Raw genomic sequence first — 20,208 nt, forward strand, 5'->3', positions numbered from 1 at the left:
CATATATAAAATAGATAAACAATGATTTACTGTATAGCACAGGGAATTATATTCACTATCTCATGTTAAACTATAATGGAAAAGAATCTAAAAAACAATATACAGATCTATGTATAACCAAATTAATTATTATATACCTGAAACTAACATAATATTGTAAATCAACTACACTTCAATATGAAAAAAAAAAAAGACATCTCTTTTACAATAAGATGCTGTTGTGTGAATTCTGGCATGAACACATGATGAAATACTGGTCAATGAAACGCTGCTGTAGAAGAGCATTTGGAAAAACAAAGCTTCAACTAGTGCTCTCAATACACCTTTTAGAAGACAGTGGTGTATGTATCCATGCAAACATAAACAAACAGCGGAGAGACCCATTCCAGAACACCGATGGTCCCTTGTGCTCTGTTTTCCAAGTTTTCTTAACCCACGTGTCACTTTTCTAATAAGGAAATATAGTATATTTAAAATGCTGCCTCAGATGATGGCTGTATGCAGCAAAAAAAACAACGAGTAGCTCAGAAAGAGTAGAGAGAGATTTTATGAGGGGAGATGGCAGCAGCTGTACACTTGGCCACAGTTCTCTATTCATCTAGATTCCATAAGACCCAGAAGATAAATTACTGCTTATTTTATTACAACGAAGAGAAACGAAAGATCTACATATTCATTTTATACACATACATTCACACACACGTACGCACATTCTTGAGCAAACTCTCTTACTCATACTCAGGAACCCAGCATTCTGCCAAGTTCCTGGCAGATCATAGGCCACCTTGCAACCTAGCGATTAAACTGGGGTCACTGGAGTTTATTGGGCTGCTCCCTTGGTTCACATGAACAAAGGCCAGGGGGGAGGCTGGGGGGAAGTTGACAGGAAAAGAGAAGAGGATGAGAACAGTCACACAGCATTCTATGCAGGCGTTCAGATTAAACACCACCACAATAGCTACAACAATGAGAATCTTTATGCATATATTTCTGTGATCAGTACAGTTCTTTAGAACAAGAGAGACAAAAAGAGGGAATACAATATTCCAAACAGTTACAGCCCCATGTTGACATTACAAACTAGGTTTAGATTAGCTGGAGGCTTTTGTAAGAGGACTGAGGTGCAGAGACATAAATCGACTCCCAGAATAGTGCTGATGGGGTACAGACATATCTACAAATAAAGAAACTGCTACTTGGTAAGTACTTCTGGTGCTGGCATACAGTGTCCAACACAAAGGAAGATAAAAGTCCACACTGGTCTTCGTACATGCTGTGTGCTACAGGCTACTACAGATTCTTTATTTTCTAAAGTAGGCAAAGCTCACAAATTGACCAATTCACATGGTGATTACATGGTACAATGCATGCACTTTAACAGGACAGAGTGCTTGAACTGGAATTTGTCGGATTTTGAAATCCTGATGTGGTCATTCTTACCTCAGAAGACTATTTATTATCCTTTCAGTACTTTACTCATTATCAACAAATACTTATCCCCAACTGCATGCCATCACATCCACCCTTTCTTCAGGAAGACCAACTGCAAGAAACTGTACAATATGTGCTACAAACCCTAAGATAGGTAGCAGACAGCGATGGCACAAGCCTAAGAACGGCAGTAAGTACCCTCCACCTCATTACCCACCTCCCCAACCTCAGACCCCTCGGGGAGCTGGAAACTGACTCAAGAGAAGAAAAACAATTCTCTGTTCAAATCAGACATCCCTCCAGGGAACGGGACTCTTCTGACTCACTCGGGACAGGGGAGGAGAAAAGAATACAAGGTGGAGTCATTCTTATCTGAAAGGCTGAGCAGATGGAAGAAATCTCTGGCTTAACTTTGGAAAACATGGTCTCTTATGCAAAGTAATCCCGACTCTCCACCTACACTCTTTCCAAGACACAGGCTGTGGGTGTGGTTGCTTTTTAAGAAGCTGCATGCTAACTTTGGAGAGCACCAAATTCCAGACCCAAACTGCAATAACTTATTACTCAGATTTTCTATCTTCAACTCTTTAAGGGGTAAAAATACCACAAAAAGGATAACTCTTCTCATTGTATATATCATTCTCATGTTTTCTGTTCAAAAAAAGCCCACATAATCACATTCTCTATTTTATTCTAAACATTAGTGCCTCTCCATAGGAAAAAAAATCCTTTCTTAAACTATAGTTTTGGTTTCAGAATTAGCAATCCTCCAGTTAGGTCAAATGAATATTGTCTGCATCATCAAAATGCCTGCCAGCCTGGTCAAGGTCTTCCAGGGACGAGGATAAAATCGCTGAGTCTGTCTCTAAAGATAGTGGGAAAAGGGGGTTGTGGAGTGAGCCTTCTGTCCAGCCAAAATGAGAGCTGCATGAAGTGTTGTTGTTGTTGTTGTTGTTGTTTTTTAATAAACTACCTTTTCAGATAAGCAGGTCAGAGCTGCTTTTACAAAATGCCATGACAGCACTCTGTAACATCTGGCGAAAGGTTCTTTGAGTCAGGAGGGAGTGCAGTGAATGGCTTCCAAGTCTTGGTTTCTAGAACCTAGGTAGCCAACGCATCTGTGTACAAAGAGCATGAAACCCGCCTATTGCACTGGAGGAAACGTGGCTGAGTCACACTGAGTACCGAGAGTATTTACCTGGAGTATCTGAAGGGTTATTCACCTCTGGGTGACTCAGGGTTCCCATCTGCATAGTAGAGATAACAGGTACTATCTCTGAGGAGGAAGGGGTGAGAGAGAGCTAGAAAGTACTGGGGCCTTCTCCAGGAAAAGGCAGTGTTCAAGTAACAAAGAACTCCAACCTCCCCAAAAAAGCACAAAATTCAAGTAACAGAGTTACAGGTACTATGTTCTGGCTTTTGAGCAGAGGCTTCCTGCATCTGTAGTGGAGAGCTGGTCGGTAAATGAGCTGCATGGTGGAGGGTGCCAGACAAGCTCTGTGTAGAGCCCATCAGAGATCCCACCGCTGAGGACCTATACTCTCCTTAGGAGAAGAACATGGAGCTCGGGGAAAGCTTAGTGGAATCAGCAAGCTGTTTGGGGCAATTGCTTAATGCATATTCCCTTTGGGATCCCTGTATAAGATCTTCAAGTTGGTGATGAACCTACATTTCAACAGATGAGGGTTTTCTTCATTTTGCAGGTAGAAACAGAAAGTGAAGGAAAGGCTGTCTAGATTTTTCTCCTGAACTTCAGCACAAGAATAAAAACCAGTTTTGAGACTGGCCAAAACTCTTGAAGGAAAACTCACACATACAAACATTTCCCCGCTGCCCCAAATAGGGCATGAAGAGGGAAATTGGGAAGTTTTTTTTTTTTTTTTTTGCAACTAAGAAACTAACTTTCTTTTTGCAGTTTCTGTTCTAGCCAGCTAGTGTGTGCATGCTTGAGTATTAATAACACCCAGAGAACTGGAAGTTTTGGGGGTTGCCACTGGGACCCTGAAGGCCCTCAGAACAGGAGGGAAGGAAGAAGAGTTAACAGTCTAGATACAAAGTCTTCTCTAAACAGCTCACAAGGAAAAGTTGGGCAAACACTTTAAAACCACAATATTTATTTTGCCACAAGAACCCACTGTATCGGTAATCAGAAGACATCCCGATTCTAGCGCCAATTATACAATTTCCAATTCCCATTTTTTAAGGACCGCTGCTCATCTCTGAACCTCTGGATTCACTCTCAGTGGACAACGGGAGCTGATCTGGAGCCATCCATCCAGCTGGAACCCTCCTGCCACCGTGAAGAGGTGAATGTGGATAGTTTCTGAGAGAAGGTCACCGTTTCTTTGTGCTGCTGTTGCCACTGCCGGACTTGCTAAAGCTCCTGCTCATGTGAGGAAAGTGCACGGTTGGGGTTCTTTCTGTCGGACCATATAATCCCAAATTCCTGGCGGCGGTGGACTTCCGCAGTGGTTTAACGCTGGGAAAGGGGCTAAAGATGGGGGTCTTCGGGTGGCTACCACCTTGGGGAGCCTTGCCAGGGACCTTGTTTCCTCCCGGGGCATTGGGTGGCTCTGGGAAGTGCCGCTGGCTGGGTGGAGGCACCCTGGGCTCAGGTTCAGCAGCAGCATCCCTTGGGGTCAGTTCCAAGGCTTCTATCTTCACCTGGACCTCAGACACATCAGCATCTCCATCCCCAAACACTGGCTCCGGAGACCGCCCTTCGATGGTCCTGCCTGTGCTGCCATCGGAGCAGCCGCCTTGAGCTGTCCCGACACAATCAGAAGGAGATGCCTTGGCCGCCCCCAGGGTGTGAGTCTTGGAGCCCTCGCTCTGCTCTTCTATCAGCCCGACCATGTCCCCGCAGCCCAGCTGGCTCTTGGTCCTGGCCATGTTCTTTTTGTGGACACGGATGTGGGTTCGCCATGGAGAATTGAGCTTAGTCCTAAGGTCTTCATAGGGGATGGGTGATATTTTGCCTCCTGTGTGACCAGGGATGTGGATGACAGCATTCTTGGCGGCTCTGTTTGACATTTTCATCTTCTTGCCTAAAAGAAGGTGGTTTATAACTGGAGAGCTGTTTACCTGAGACGGGAGAATGCTGGTCACCGGCCCTTTGTCTGAAAGAAAGGTTGAAAGGTCGTGTGAAAGGTACCACAGAGAAAAACATCCATCTTGGAAGAGGAGTCAAGACAGGCTGTCCCTGCCCACTGCCCACATATTTCCCAGGTAAGGACAGAGTCATGTAACTGAAGGCAGCAGAAACTGAATTCAGTCCTTGAGCCTGGGGTACCGATTCTCTCCCTTAATACAGAGGAGACAAGGGGCTGAGGACACAAAGGGAACAGACTCTGACCCCTTATTATCAGTTAGAGTCCAGGCTCTCTAATGTTTTCTACAGAGAACTTTGCTTCTGAGAAGCAACCTCCCAGGTTATATATCTAGGAAATCTTTGGAAAAAAAATTTTTTTTAAATAATAAGTCAAACACTATGACCATATGGATTACCAGCTGTCAGCATCTGAGAGGTGGGAAAACCACACACTGCATGTTATTAAGTGAGAGACAGCAGAATGAGAGAAGTGAAAGGAGGTGGTAAAAACGCCGTGACATCACAGACATCAAGTGCCTGGTCCCAGGTCCACTCCTGTGTCCTTAACAGACTCTGAAAGCAAACTGAAAACAGGAAAGCACCCAAAATTGGGTTCTCCTGGAAGACACTATAGTAGTACTGTCTCCCTCCTGTGGCGATGACCAAGCCCCTGTTTTCAATGAAGTTTGCACGCTCATAGCCCCAAGGACAAGAGCTGCAGGCAGAAGTAGCAGAAAAAGACCATCTTTGTGTGAGCAGCCTTCCTTCTGACATCACCTGGGTCATGTGGTTGTGGTCATCCTCCCTTCTGTGCTTCTCAACTGCTCTCACCTCTCTACCTCTGGTCACAGGCCAGTCTTCAGTGAAACTTGGACACCTGTTTCCCCTTCGCACTATGTCCTCTTACCTCCCTGAGTTACATCACAGCCTCTGTGACTGACCCATCCTCAACCTGTTCAGTTCCTTCCTAAACATCACCCAGATCTGCCTCACATGAAAAATATTGGACTCTCCTATTCTCTTTGACTCTTCTAGCTCTCAGACCTTGGATGTAACTATTCTTGGTAATGAACCATAGAGACTTCGATTCCTTGATCCCCCAGTCTTCTCATAATCTCTCACTGTCTCTGCGGCTCCCTTACACCACCACCACCACCCTGCTAGGAGCATGGCTGATCCCTTGGACCACACCTCATCAATAACCACATGTTTCAGCATCCCTGTGGCTGTACCACACATGCCCGACAAAACTCCACTCTAGAGCCACAATTCATGTTCTCTTTTCCAAAATGGGAGCTTAAAGCTGCTGGGGGTAGCGGTGAGGGGAATGGGGGATTCATACAGTTATGTGGATTGATATTCCTTAAATTCATAACTTCCTATTTTTTTAGGTCCTCAATTGCACTGAACAAACTTTCTTTCCCTCTCCCATTGCTTTCAGTGTTCAATCTAAATTTTCATTCCTTCTTTAAGCTCCTACACAACCTTCAACTTACTCCCAAGTAAACAACTTTTTCTCCAATTTCTTCATAAAAACAGAATCTATTAGGACTAAAATGCTTAACTTCCTGTCCTCCCTAACCTAGAAAGTTGGTACCTCAATCACCAGCCTCACCACCTTTCTTTAAATCTCAGAAGCTGAGGATTTTTGTTTGTTCTGATCACACAACGCAGCATGTGGGATCTTAGTTCCCCGACCAGGGATCAAACCTGTGCCCCCTGCATTGGCAGTGTAAAACCCTGGACCACCAGGGACTTCCCAGAAGCTGGGAACTTTTGCCTCTAGCTGAATTTCACTCTCTCCACCTGTACTGCTAATCCTAACCTATACCATCTCCAAAACCTTTCTACTCAACATGCAATCCTCACCCAGCAGCAGTGGCATCACCTAGAGGCTTATAGTATATGCATATCTTAGCCCCACCCCACAGCTACAGGAAGCAGATTCTTCATTTTAACATATCCCCTAGCAATGCATATTCACACTAAAGTCTGAGAAGCAGTGTTCTTGAACTTTGCCCTTGAGTACCAACATTTCTCTAAAAATAACCACAGAAACCATGATCTAGAGTAGGGGTCAGCAAACTTTTCCTATAAAAGACCAGACTATAAATATTGTTGCCACTGAAGTGAAAGCCATCATAGACAATATGCAGACAAATGGGCATGCCTGTGTTCCAATAAAACTGTATTTATAAAAACAGACATTGAGCAGAATTTGACCTATAGACCATAGTTCTGTATGTCTGTACATACAGTACAGACTACAGTCCAAACAGTGGGCTGATTTAGTACCCAAAGGCAACTGTTCAACATCCCATCCAAAGCTTTTGAAAGTGGTTCAAACAGAACTATATAAAGAATCAAAACATGGGGGTTATAGCCCTGGCCTGACCACTCAATATAGCTATATAATCCTAGACAATTGCTAAGCCTTCCTGAATTACCATCTCCTTATTTTTCACAAGGATATGAAAACATCTGTTCTTGCTTTACTTGTAGATTTAAGGACAAATAAGGACATGTATACATCAATGCTTTGAAAATTAAAGTGTTATAGTTTTTAGTTTCTTTTGTGATAGATTTTTATAATGATTCAGGATAAAGTAAGAATCTTCAAGAAGTTGCCTACTTCTTCCCAACAAGTAAAAGGTAAATTCAGTTTTTGTGCAAGACAGTCACATGCTTACCAGTCTCTTAAAAACATGTCAAATTTATACCGTGGTTAACTCTGGACTGGCATCATTTTCATTAGGATTTCACTTAGAATAAGACAAATCAATTCCCAAATCAGCATATATTAAATAATAAAATAGACTGTTCACTGGGATTCGGGGAATTTAAAGAAAAAAAGAAGCTCAACAATCCTTGGAAAAGAGCAACTCCAACTACAGTACAACTGTGTTCTTCTCAGCAGACTCCCAAGATGCTGCTAACCCATCAGCCAGGCACAGAAATGGATTTTTCCTTTTCCTCTGATCACAACATCTGTTATATTACTATCTAAATGGCTGAAGAATAGCTTAATTTACTAGTACACAGACGACTAAATTCTACTTCCAAATGCCTGGAGCTTAAGAAGCAAGAGCTCCAATATGTCTCAGATCCAAGGATTGCATGGCTTTGCAACATTCTCATCATTTGTAAACCCGTCTCCAAAAGCAAAGAGGTGTTTGATACCATCAGCTGCCTGGTCCTTGGGACCTTTTTCTTCTTTAGAGCCTGATAAGATAAAATAAAAAGTGAAAAGGTAAAGATGCTGTTGTCTCCTGCCAGCTGTGTTGGTGGGTGCTGAGCCAGAGTTGAGCAGTAATCTCCAGGCCATTCTAGAAATACTTGTGTCGACTTGCACAAGTTGACACACAGCTGAAATTAACTCAAAGAAGTATATTACCTGCCCTGATATACACCTGATGAACCTGTTGCTGCTGCTTCTTTTTAATCCGAGAATATTGCCGCTTCAGTGCATTGATATCTGTGGTCATGCGTTCCATCATCATACTGTTAAAAGCTGCATGGTATTCACTTCGGCAGGAATTGATGGCTCCTGGACTCAGTTCTGCAATGTTATTGGATCTCAGACTCTGGTCCCCATTTGATTCTGTATTCCAGGGAAGAGAGCCAAGGAGATGGTGTCACTGGGGGAGAATAGAACTAAGTGGGAATTGATGACACTATATAACCCAGGGTAGTATCTTAACCTCCAGGAAATTCTGAACCACAGAAAAAATCCAGGTATACTAGAATGTGTCTAGTACTTGTTTTTATTTGGTCCTGAAAATACTTCCTCATTTTCTTATTAGCCTAACTGTAATCTGAAATGAGCTGTGTGGGTTCATTGTTTGATTTTATTACCACTTTGATCATTATATGGACATAAGGTCAGCTGTTTCCAGATAAAAATCACTGCCATTTCCTAAACTTCCCTTAGAAAAATACAACTCTAGCTGTCTAAAGTCAGGGTACAGATTTCCATATAACTGCACAAGAATTTACAAGGGATCGTCCGTTTGCAGGGTTTAGTTAGGCATTAAAAGTGAGTTTTTTCCTTAGTTAAAAATAGCAAGACAAGATTATTAAGACTTCAGAACACAGTACCACTAGAAATTAATGGTTTTATTCATTTAATAAGCATTTCCTGACTCTCTGTTATGTTTGTTATATCTGGTGTGGTTTCTGCTCCTGTGACACCAACAACTAGATTTATCCCTTAAATTTGAGATTACATCCAAGTATGAAAACGAAAAGTGTTAGTCACTCAGTCGTATCTGATTCTTTGCAACCCTGTATACTATAGCCTGCCAGGCTCCTCTGTCCATGGGATTTCCCAGGCAAGGATACTGGAGTGGGTTGCCATTTCCTTCTCCAGGGGATCTTCCCGACCCAGGGATCGAACCTGGGTCTCCCACATTGCAGGCAGATTCTTTACCATCTGAGCCACCAAGGAAGCCAAGAAACAGAAATAAGTACTGTGTGAGAATACACTCCCATGTCACACAGGCAAAAGGGGATAAATTGAGATTTTTCTAACACAGTATGTAAAACCAGCCTGGGGACAAGCTTTAAAAACAAAGATTATTAGGGGATTTTAAGTATCCTAACATCTGCTGAAAGCGTTATTCAGATAAAGACTGAATATCTGATATGTTTATTGAAAATACTTCTCTAAGGAGAAGAAAATTAAAAGGAGATCTGCTAATCTAAACTAAAGTAAAACCAACAACAAAGACTAATGATGAAATTTAGGAGAAAGTTACCATGTCAAACCAGAGTACATAGTTGCACAGAAAAAATAACAGGGTAGAAAAATGGAACATAGACCCAAACTATAAAAATGTTAGAGTTAATAATACATTATAATGTTAGATTCAAAACGTTAGAGTTATAATACATATTGATCCCATGGCTGGAAACCAAAAGCTAAAATTCAGGCAACAAAAGAGAAGGAAGAAGACATTACAAAATCAACAGAACCCTGGTTGAGTTCAGATTTTTTTTTAAGTCATTTCAAAAGATGACAAGGGAGTGCATACCAAGGACACACACACAAAATGACATGAACTGAACATTAAGCAGGTTAAAATACAAAACATGCTGAGGGTTAAAACTACCACGACCAAAACACCAACAACAAAATGAACAAACAAAAAAAGCATGAAGAACAAAAAATGAGAAAATAGCTCATGACTTTGAAATGGCAGTATAAAGCTAGCAGATGGCAGAGAGAATGCAGAGGTGCCTGCCATCTTTTGTTCCTGTACTCTTCCAGCAAGGAAAATGGTCTTCAAACTTGAAGAGGCAGAATTAAATGTCCTAAGGGAAGAACTGCCACCCAAGATAGGAAAGATCATAGTGGGAGAACAACAAACTGCTTAAAAGAGTTCATTGCATGGATAATGTCCAGACTTCACAGCAAGTCTGTTCTCTGTAAGGAAAAAACAAACAGCATGGCATTCAATTTAAAGTACCATTTTTAAGAAGAATACTAGCAAACTGCAGGACATTTAGAGGTGAATTTATAGAATATTAAAAGTTCTGGAAGACATATCTTTAAGAAATTCTGAACCATGGAGAAAGCTCTAGGGGATATGATGACTGGTCTCAAGATCCAAGAGACATCCAGCAGAAGAGGGAGCAGACTTGTTCTGTTTTGCTCTGAACAGAAGAACTATTGATAATCAGAACTGGTAAGTGGAAGTTATCTTTTCAAATCTAGAAACCTTGGGCTAAGCAGAGGAATTTAGCAGAATGTCCTATGAGATAATACGTTTCTGGTCACTGAAATTCAAATAGAGGCTACCATAATGTTTTGGCTTCAGAGAATATTTCTATAGTGGAAAAGAAGTTAGTCTATAATGACTCCAATTAAACTCAAACAGAATATAGTAAGCATCTATTATATGTCTGGCTCTGTGCTAAGGAACTAAGCACACAAACTTGAATCAGATGAGTGGAAAGCAAAACTAATCATAAAGAAAAAGAAATATGTATGATGTGTGTGACACATAACAGAGAGATCCTCTCAAATGATAAAGTAACAGAGAAGATACTTCTAATGAAGATCTTTAACAGTGGTAATCAGTTCAGGAAACAATAGGCCACAATATATTATATATTATAGGCCACAATAATAATACCCTGCCCATAGTGAACCAACACACTGTGATTATCTAACAGAGGCCACCTCTTTACCTTTAACTTGCTTCTGGTACTTCTGCAGTTCAGGTGCCAGGAGTCCACTGAAAGGTCCGAGACACCCCACTGCATTAGCAATGACATCTTCATCATCTGGGTCATTCTCTTCATCGCTGTCTCTGACCTTACCATGTCGTCTTGGAAAACATAAAAGAAAAAGCAATATTCAAAAAAATAGTGGCATTACTTTTAAGTAACATACCTACATGATTTAAATGACATACATATATGCTATAATTTATATAACACATTTATATAATTATATTTATAATACACATTTTAATATATCTATATAGTTATTATATAACTATATATTAGGTTAGCCAAAAAGTTCATTTGATTTTTCTGCAAGATGTTACAGGAAAACCCAAACAAACCTTTTGGCCAACCCAATATAAAGTCCATCTCCCATCCTTGTTCAACTTCTGCCTGGTTCTTGCCTCACATAATCCCCATAGGTGATCACTGTTACTCATTTCTGATGTATTCTTCAGCTTTGTTATCAGGTAAATAAGCAAATATGACTAATCTTATTTTTCTCCTCTTTTTCATAAGTATTAGCATACTATCTATGAGTACACTTTTCTGCACCTTGCTTTTGTTCAACTGAAAAAAGAGTCTCTGTATTCACACACAGAGCTTCTTCCTCATCTTTCTAACAGCTGCACTATACTGCATATACGTATACATAATCATGTGTATGCATGTACTGTACTGTATCTATATAGTCCATGTTATGGACTAGGCTATTAATGATGCACACTTGAGTGGTTTCCAATATTATACTATTACAAACATCACTGCAGTTAATAACCTTATACACACTGTGTTTTGCATGTGTACAAATATATTTGTGGGATAAATCAGAAAGGTAGAATTGCTGGATCAAAGGATATGTGCATTAAAATCTGAGGAAATACTGTCAAATTGCCTGCCCGAAATCCTATGGTAATTAACCTCTCATCAGCAAAGTGTAAGAGTGTCTGTTTCCCTACAGCCTTATCGACAGAGAGCACACCGACCTTTTAAAGTTTTGTCAATCTGATAGGTGAAAAAACAGAATCTAAATCTCACTTTAATCTCACAATCTCACTTTGCATTTCCCTGATTCTAAGTGATGCTGCCTTTTACGTAAACGGCCTATTCCCCTCCTTTCATCATTTTTCAGTTGGGTGGTCATTTTCTTATGGACTTGTAAGAAACTTATACATGAGAGAAATCAGTTACAAATATTTTTCCACAAGTATTTTTTTGTCTGCTTATGGAGGTGTTTTTTGTTTGTTTGTTTGTTTTTTGGCTCTGTTTTGGTTGTAGTCAAGCAGAAAATTATTTTTAAAGTGCTTTTTTCCTTTATCTTTAAAATTTTGAGTCAGTTATTAACACCTTCCCAATTACAAAGATATAAAGACATCCTTCCATATTTTCTGCTGCTTATTTTATTATTTCATTTTTTTTCCATTTAACTCTCTCATCTATATGGAATTTAGCCTGATGTGTGGTATAAAGTATGACTCCTATTTTCTTTCTTTCCAGATTGAGTCTCATAGGCCCAGTACCACTTACTAAATAGTATATCATTTCACTGTGATGTACATTTTCATATATTAAATTCCTATGTACATATATTTGTCAATTTCTGGTCACCACAGTATTTTAAATTAGCTCATCTGTCTCTTCAGGCACCAATTCTATACTTTTTAAATTACTGAAATTTTTAATATTTGATATTTTTAAATAAGTTGTAGGGTTGCTAAATACCCTTTCAGTTTATGTCCCAACCTTCTTCGAAAAGTAACACTTTCAAAAATCTTCCTCCTGAATTTAAATCAAAGCCTTTGGGAAAGAGATATTCAGATTTTAAGCACCAAGCTATTTTGAATGTATTTCTGAGGTTCAATAAATATAAATAGCAAAATATTAAGTCTTTCATCATGAAAATAACAAGGCAAAAAGAAAAAAAGATCTTACCCAGAAATTGAGGTGGGCTTAACTGTGGCAGGGAACGGTGTAATGTTGTAAGTGTATTTTTCCCTCAACTCTGCCAATTGTGGAAAGGGGAATGGAGCCATAGAATAAACAGTCTGGAAAACAAGAACGAAATGCCATGTCTGAAATCGTGGTCTTAACTTTATCAATCCTGCGAAGACATGAAAGTTCTATGATTTGGGTGTGAAGAGGTAGAGACTGCTCCTTACACAGCGGATGGAGAGAGTCCACTTCAGTATTATCTTAGAGAAAGACAAAAGAATTTTTAAAAAATTAAAAAATAAAACAATAATGAGTCCTCAAATCAATCCAGCTGCGACTGGGCACTCCACCTGGTGAACGCAGGGTAGGGGTGGAGCGGGAGAAATGAGGACAGTCTGACATCCCCCTGTTCCTTTGATAGATAGGTTAATTCAGAAATCCATAGCTCCCTATTACTTATTTCCCAGAGAACCCATCAATCTTCTTTATATGTACTGCTCATTTTCCAAAGCTTTCCTTGATGATTTTTATAGACATCAAATGTCAGCCTTCCAGATAAAATTAAATCTGGGGGACAATCTCATGATCACCTGCAAGCTTCCTCCAAAGATACCACCTTTTCAAATGTCTGCGAATGAGTTCTAGGCGAAAATTGTTAACTGTTATTTTTAAAGAAAAAAAAGAAAAAGAAGGAAGTGACAGGGGTGTAAAGCATAGGCTGTTAAAAAATCTATAAATAAAAATGGGAAAAGTACCTGTGCTTCCTCCAGAATTTTAAGATGATCTATCATTCTACCAGGGAGAAGAAAATCATCTTGTTTGTTCTCTTAATTTGATAAAAACTTAATTGCTCCAAACACATTTCTTCAATCTTTTGGGCTCTTATTCATCAGAAGATGCATATTAGTCACATGAACTTTCATTTCTTCTAGGAAGCCATTCAATGTCCTGATGACATTTTTAGAGGAAAATATTTTAAAGTAGTATTTTTCTATTCAGAAGGTTTAGGAAATCTCTCATCTCTGCACAGGTAGAAAAAGGAGGGCTCTAAAAGGGGCTTCCTAGCGCTGCAGTCTCACCCCACAGCTCAGAGTTGCCACTGGAACAGTCCACTGAAATCTCGATTCTAAACAGCCTGCACATCGGACTGTCTCCAAACTTCGTGTTATCCACTTATACCTTAGTGTAACATCCCAAGACTCCAAACACAGAAATGCTGGCTACAATTCCTTTGATTCTCCATTGCTTACTGTGCAAAGTTACAAAGTGTATCAAGACCACAAAAGTCCTCTCTAAATCAATTTATCTCATGCATACTTGATCACAGACAGTCCCTGACTCACAACAGTTCAACTTAAATGATTTTTCCTCTTTATGGTGGTGCAAAAGCGATATGCATTCAGTAGAAACCCTTCTTTGAATTCTGAATTTGGATCTCTTCCTGGGCTTACAATGTGCCAAAGATACTCTCTCATGATGCTAGGCAATCAAGCTCCCCATCTGCCAAGTGATCACGAGGGGAAACAAACAGTATATTTACAACCATTCTGGACCCAGACAACTGTTCTGTTTTTCACTTGCAGTTCAGCATTCAATAAATTATATGGGTTATTCAACTTGCCATTATAAAACAGACTTCATGTCAGATGATGCTGCCCAAGTATAGGTTAACATAAGTGTCCTGAGTATTTAAGGCAGTGTTTAAGTATAGGTTAAACATAAATGGCTTCATGTTTAAGGCAGGCTAGGATGAACTGTGATGTTTGGTAGGTTAGGTGTATTAAATACATTTTCAGTGTATGATGAGTTTATCTGCATATAACCCCGTCCTAAGTCCAGGAAGATCCGTGTACCAAAATGGCTGAGAAGCAGCACAAATGTACTAACAGTGAACTGTTTCCCCCTGGAAAGAAGCACAAGGTGCCCTGTGGCTCCCATTAGTCCGGAATGTGAGATTATGCTGCTTCCCAACCTCTCTGTGCCTGCTTTTCTTCATCTGAGAAGTGAAGGCATGAAACTCATCATGAAAAAGTGAAGGATGGTGGTTACCTCTGAGAGGAGCAGGACCTGAGAGGAGTACATGAGGGTGTTCACCTGTGTTGTTAATGTTTTATTTCTTAAACTGGGTCATGGGTGTGTACATTTTGTCATATTATTTTAATACATTCTGTTGCCTGAAATACTTCATATGATTTCATTAATAACATGGTCAGAGTACACTCTCGTTGATGCCACAAAGGCTGCCATCAGTTCACTGCCCTAAAAGCTGCTTTACTGACAGTATAGAAGGCCAGTAGAGCTTTGATCCATGGTCAGGGAACTAGACACCACATACTGCAACTAAGATCTGGTGCAGCAAAATAAATAAATAAATATTTTTTAAAAGTCTTAATTATGCACAGTGATGGATGTTGACTGGACTTTTGTGATCATTTCACAATATATACAAATACCGAATCATTATGTTGTACACCTGAAACTAATATGCTATATGTCAATCATATCTCAATAAACAAACCCATATCATTGGGATTCAAGTTTAAAAGATGGAATTACTAGGAGGGAGGTTCAAGAGGGAGGGATACAGGTATACCTATGGCTGATTCATGCTGATGTCTGGCAGAAACCAATACAATATTGTGCAGCAAATATCCTTCAATTAAAAATAAATTTCACTATTAAAAAAAATGAAATTACTAATGTTAGGAATTTCAAAATTCTCTACAAATGAAGGAAGATGTCTCACTGGAGACAATCAGTGAGATGTCTAGCTGAAAAGTCACCTTTTATTTCTGCTAATTTTATTAAAAGTTATCAGAAAACTCCTTGGCCCAGACTTATGAAGGAAGTGTGTAAGAAAAGAAAGAGGAGTACATTTTGGCCCTACTCTGTCCCATCCTGCCCCAGAGTAAACGGTCTGGGGTCTTACCAAGCTCCTTCAAGGGCCGCTCAGCTAAAGCCATTGAACCAAAAAGAACACCGGCTCCACTGGGATTCATGCTCTTTTCCTGCTCTTCCTTTCTCTATAATTTACTTTTAGTTAACCCTTTAAAGTATAAATCAGTGTTTCTGAAAGAAATGTCCTTGTAGTATTTCGCATGTATTCACTCACTTACTTAAAGGTCTCACTTGTCAGCAGACATATTTATCTCATGAAGGTACATGACATACCACCACAGTTCTCAGGGCACCTGAGAAGCTCCAGGTACCCAACTGTGCAAATCAGAGATTTACAACTGATTTCAAGAAAGGACTTTTACTAATTATCTTAGAGCCAAAGTATAGTACACAAATAGTATCTTAAAAAGGAATTTAAATATAATTTGGTTCAACCTCCCTCCCATGCAAGAGCGCCCTCTAGAGCATCTCCAACATTTGATCATAAGGGTGTTGCTTGAACACTTCCAGTTATGGGCCCACACAATTTTGCAAGCCAAGACAGTTTCATTTTTGACAGCACTAATAATCAAATGGTATCCTTCTATTGGACAAGCATTCACATCCATGTGATTTCCATTTCATCACTGATAGAAAAAGGGAACAGTCTCATGGCACATGAAAGCTCCCCTCAGGTAACCGTAAATAATTATTGACAACCACTTTTGGTGAGGTTTCTCCAAACTCGTTTAGTAATTGCATGTAACTAACTTTTCTATATATAATGCTGCTGCTGCTTAGTCACTTCAGTCATGTTTGGCTCTGTGTGACACTATGGACTACAGCGTGCCAGGCTCCTCTGTCCGTGGGATTCTCTAGGCAACAGTATTAGAGTGGATTGCCAGGCCCTCCTCCAGGGGATCTTTCTGACCCGGGGATCAAACCTGGGTCTCCTGCATTGCAGGCAGATTCTTTACTGCTGAGCCACCAGGAAAGCCCTCTATATATAATAACTATATACAAAACTATAGAGGGAGATTTTCTCGGTGATCTAGTTCCTAAGACTCTGTGCTCCCAATGCAGGGGGCCCCAGTTCTATCCCTGGTCGGAGAATGAAATTCCACATGCTGCAACTAAGAGTTCACATGCCACAACTAAAAAAAAAATTGCATGCCACAACAAAGTCCTGGAGCAGTTAGAAAAAAAAACCTATAACTTTTCTCTCAAAGAATCCATGAGAGACTTTGTCAAAAGGCGTAGCAAAATCCATATAAACTATTTCATCAGTATTCTCCCAACCTCTTTTTCTAACATTATCTCTTATTTAAATGGCCATTGCTAATAATATAAAAGAGTGATGAGATTTATGGTAAAACAAACAAACAAACCCAGTAGATAATTTGGTGCATGGCACCTAGAACTGAAAGAAATAAGGAAAACCAAACAGGGAAAATCTTTGCATCTCTTCAGTTCAAAAATAAAGATCTTGTATGTGGTCCACATTTTTCATCTGATTGGATTTTTCATCATTTCAAGTTTGCTGACAGACTTAAGGTCTACCGTAATTGGATCATAGCCACTGAATTAATTTTCTTAAGGAGTAAATATAGAAAAGAGAGCGCTTGAAATGACATTCAGCATTTCTTTCCTTAATACTCTACGATGTCAAGGAAAACCAACAAGTCTATTTACTGCCCAAACTACCAACATGCATTTAAATAGACATTTATATTTAGGTACTGCTGAAAAGGAATAGTATTTCTCTTTTTCATCACTGACATGTTTTACAAAAAACATGAAATCATAAGTTGTACAAAATTAGGCTCAGTTCATCTTTACCAGATGTTTTCCTCGGCAGGAGAAATGCTGCTAAAATGAAATCTAATCAATCAAGCCACAGTCTACATTTTTCCTTCTAGGATTCTCTTAAAGCAAAGTAAAGAGGGGGCTCTCTTTTCTCCTGGTATCTAAGATAGGAAATTCCCAGAAGACAAAGTGCAATGTATCTATCATTTACAATGTTTAAACTTCAGGTGAAATAAAATGTTGCCATTCTTCTAAAAGGGATTTCCGATCTTAGAAAGACATGTTTTGAATAAGGTAGAAACCCTGTGTTGGGTGGCGAGGAGCAGCAGCAGGCCACGTGTTGAGCTTGGATCCCACCAGTTCTGGGCTTGCCACTAGACAACCCAAGAATATGGCAAGATGCTCACTCTCCATGTCTTAGTTTCTTCTCTGTTAAGTGACAGAATTAGGTTACTGGACCTTTAAGAGTCTTTCAAACCAGTGTTTCTATAAGTGTTAGTTCAAACCACTTGCATAACCACGACCCATGGGCCAAATATCTGCCTTTTAATACACTCCTGACATGTTGCTTATACACAGTCAAGTTTGAAAAACACTGCCTCAAATTCTAATGTTTTATACTTCTGTGTATCCATGGAGCAGCCAGGGGGATTCTTAGCACTACGTTAGGCATTATGGCGGAGAAGGCGATGGCACCCCACTCCAGTACTCTTGCCTGGAAAATCCCATGGACGGAGGAGCCTGGTAGGCTGCAGTCCATGGGATCACAAAGAGTCGGACATGACTGAGCGACTTGACTTTCACTTTTCACTTTCATGTATTGGAGAAGGAAATGGCAACCCACTCCAGTGTTCTTGCCTGGAGAATCTCAGGGACGGGGGAGCCTGGTAGGCTGCCGTCTATGGGATTGCACAGAGTCAGATATGACTGAAGCGACTTAGCAGCAGCAGCAGCGGCAGGAGAAGGCAGTATCTCCCTGGTGGCTCAGATGGTAAAGAGTCTACCTGCAGTGCAGAAGACCTGGGTTCGATCCCTGGGTTGGGAAGATCCCCTGGAGAAGGAAATGACAACCCACTCCAGTATTCTTGCCTGGAAAATCCCACCGACGAAGGACCCTGGCAGGCTACAGTCCATGGGGTCGCAAAGTGTCAGACACAACTGAGTGACTTCACTTTCTTTCTTGTTTCTTTCTAGGAGAAGGTCAAGTGCTACATATTATGAGAAAAGAGTCCCTGTCCTCCAGGAATTCATAATATCTCTGAGGAAATAAAATCCAGCCTCAAATCAAGGTAGAATGTGATGAAGGCTCACAAGAGTGGTACAAGGAAAATGTGGTGAATCAAAGAAGGAGATGCTTTTAGTTGAGCCTATCAGAGACTGGACTGATGCTGAAGTTGAAACTCCAATACTTTGACCACCTGATGCGAAGAACTGACTCACTTGAAAAGACCCTGATGCTGGGGAAGATTGATGGCGGGAGGAGAAGGGAATGACAGAGGATGAGATGGTTGGATGGCATCACCGACTCAATGGACATAAGTTTGAGTAAACTCCGGGAGTTAGTGACGGGCAGGGAGGCCTGGTGTGCTACAGTCCATGGGGTCACAAAGAGTTGGACACAGCTGAGCGACTGGACTGAACTGACTGATGACAGTTTCATGAAGGAGATGGCACATGAACTGGCACTTTCACAGGGAGGCAGGCCTGAAACACGTGAAGAGACTGAACAGGGAAACACGTGAAGCGACTGAGGGAGACGGAACAGAGGGAGCAAAGGTGTGGAGCAGGCATATCCCCCAGGAGCTCCAGGAACATGGAAGACAGTGTGACTTACCTAGACTTGGATCAAGGGTACAAAAGGGAACAACAGGAACTATGGCTGAAAAGACAGGTAAATGCCAGACAGTCAAGAGCACTGGCTGATGAGCTGAGAAACCCACGCTCTGTGTTGTAGGTAATAAGTAGTCACTGAACTTTCACGAGTGAGGAAAAAGGGATGAGATCTGAGTCCTGCCCAGGGCACGTGAATCAGGCAGTTCTGCAGGATGTCAAGCACAGGTCCCCAGCCCCCAGGCCACAGAGAGTACTTCCTGTCAGATCACTGGCAGCATTAGATTAGAAATAAAGTGCATAATTAATAACATGCTTGAATCTTGAATCATCCTGAAACCACTCCCCTGACCCTGGTCTGTGGAAAACTTGTCTTCTACAAAATCTGTCCCTGGTGCCAAAAAGATTGGGGACCTCTGAAAAGGATCTCATAGGTAGAATATGAGAATAATGTTTAATAAAAGACACTTCCCTCTACAAGAGAAAAGAAGCAAGGAAGCAATGGCTCGGGAGGTGTGACAGGAGCTGGAATCAGAGCACAGAGGTCAGGTGCAGATAGCGTACTTCCTGCTCTAAGTCAGACAGGAAGGAAGAAAGGAGAGACGAGAATGCAAAGAAAAGGTGAAATAAAAAATAGAAATGCTCAGGGAAATTCTACCAGGTGGTCAGTATTCTCAACAACTTGGGCAGCTTTCCGCTAAAAGTGAGGGGTTCCGAGAAGTAGGTGGAGGTGCCAGGAGATGAGAAGAGAAATAAAACCTCTTCTCAAGTCCTAAATGAGGGCCTGGGTCTTTGTTTTCTAACCCGTTGACTGGGCCCCAGCCACCAAAATGACCTCAGGCATGGAACCCAACATTAAAGTTGAAATTTTAAAAAAGAGAGAGAGAGGCACGACAGAGAAAGAAGGAACCAAGGCCCAACAACCACTTTGGACAAGAACCACTGCTGGTTAGTTTGCAGGATGAAGGAAGAACCTGGAAGAGAAAGTGTCATCAGAAGCCCAGGAGAAG

The 20,208-nt window shown here is 40.8% G+C and overlaps 1 protein-coding gene across 28 annotated transcripts in view; it reads right to left on the minus strand.

Moving 5' to 3' along the window:
• TBC1D30 (TBC1 domain family member 30) overlaps positions 1-20,208 on the minus strand; it is a 292,159-nt gene that overhangs the window by 186,314 nt on the left and 85,637 nt on the right. For 11 of the 28 annotated variants that reach the window (XR_015163840.1, XR_015163841.1, XR_015163842.1 and 8 more), the window contains 3 exons: positions 12,686-12,798; positions 10,715-10,854; positions 7,917-8,123 (listed from right to left, as the gene is read on the minus strand). Coding sequence is in view for 20 of the 28 variants with exons in the window: in XM_086400197.1 (XP_086256323.1) it covers positions 7,917-8,123; positions 10,715-10,854; positions 12,686-12,798 (460 nt within the window). In the remaining 8 variants the exon portion in view is untranslated. Of the gene's footprint in view, positions 1-959; positions 4,551-7,702; positions 7,745-7,916; positions 8,124-10,714; positions 10,855-12,685; positions 12,799-20,208 lie in introns of those variants that run through there. The other 17 variants (XM_086400181.1, XM_086400184.1, XM_086400186.1 and 14 more) reach the window with 4 other exon arrangements.

This window comes from Bos grunniens, chromosome 5 (genome assembly GCF_055505025.1).
Source record: "Bos grunniens cultivar Pamir isolate PY7600 chromosome 5, Bosgru_T2T1.0, whole genome shotgun sequence".
In the NCBI taxonomy this organism is placed as follows: Eukaryota; Metazoa; Chordata; class Mammalia; order Artiodactyla; family Bovidae; genus Bos; species Bos grunniens.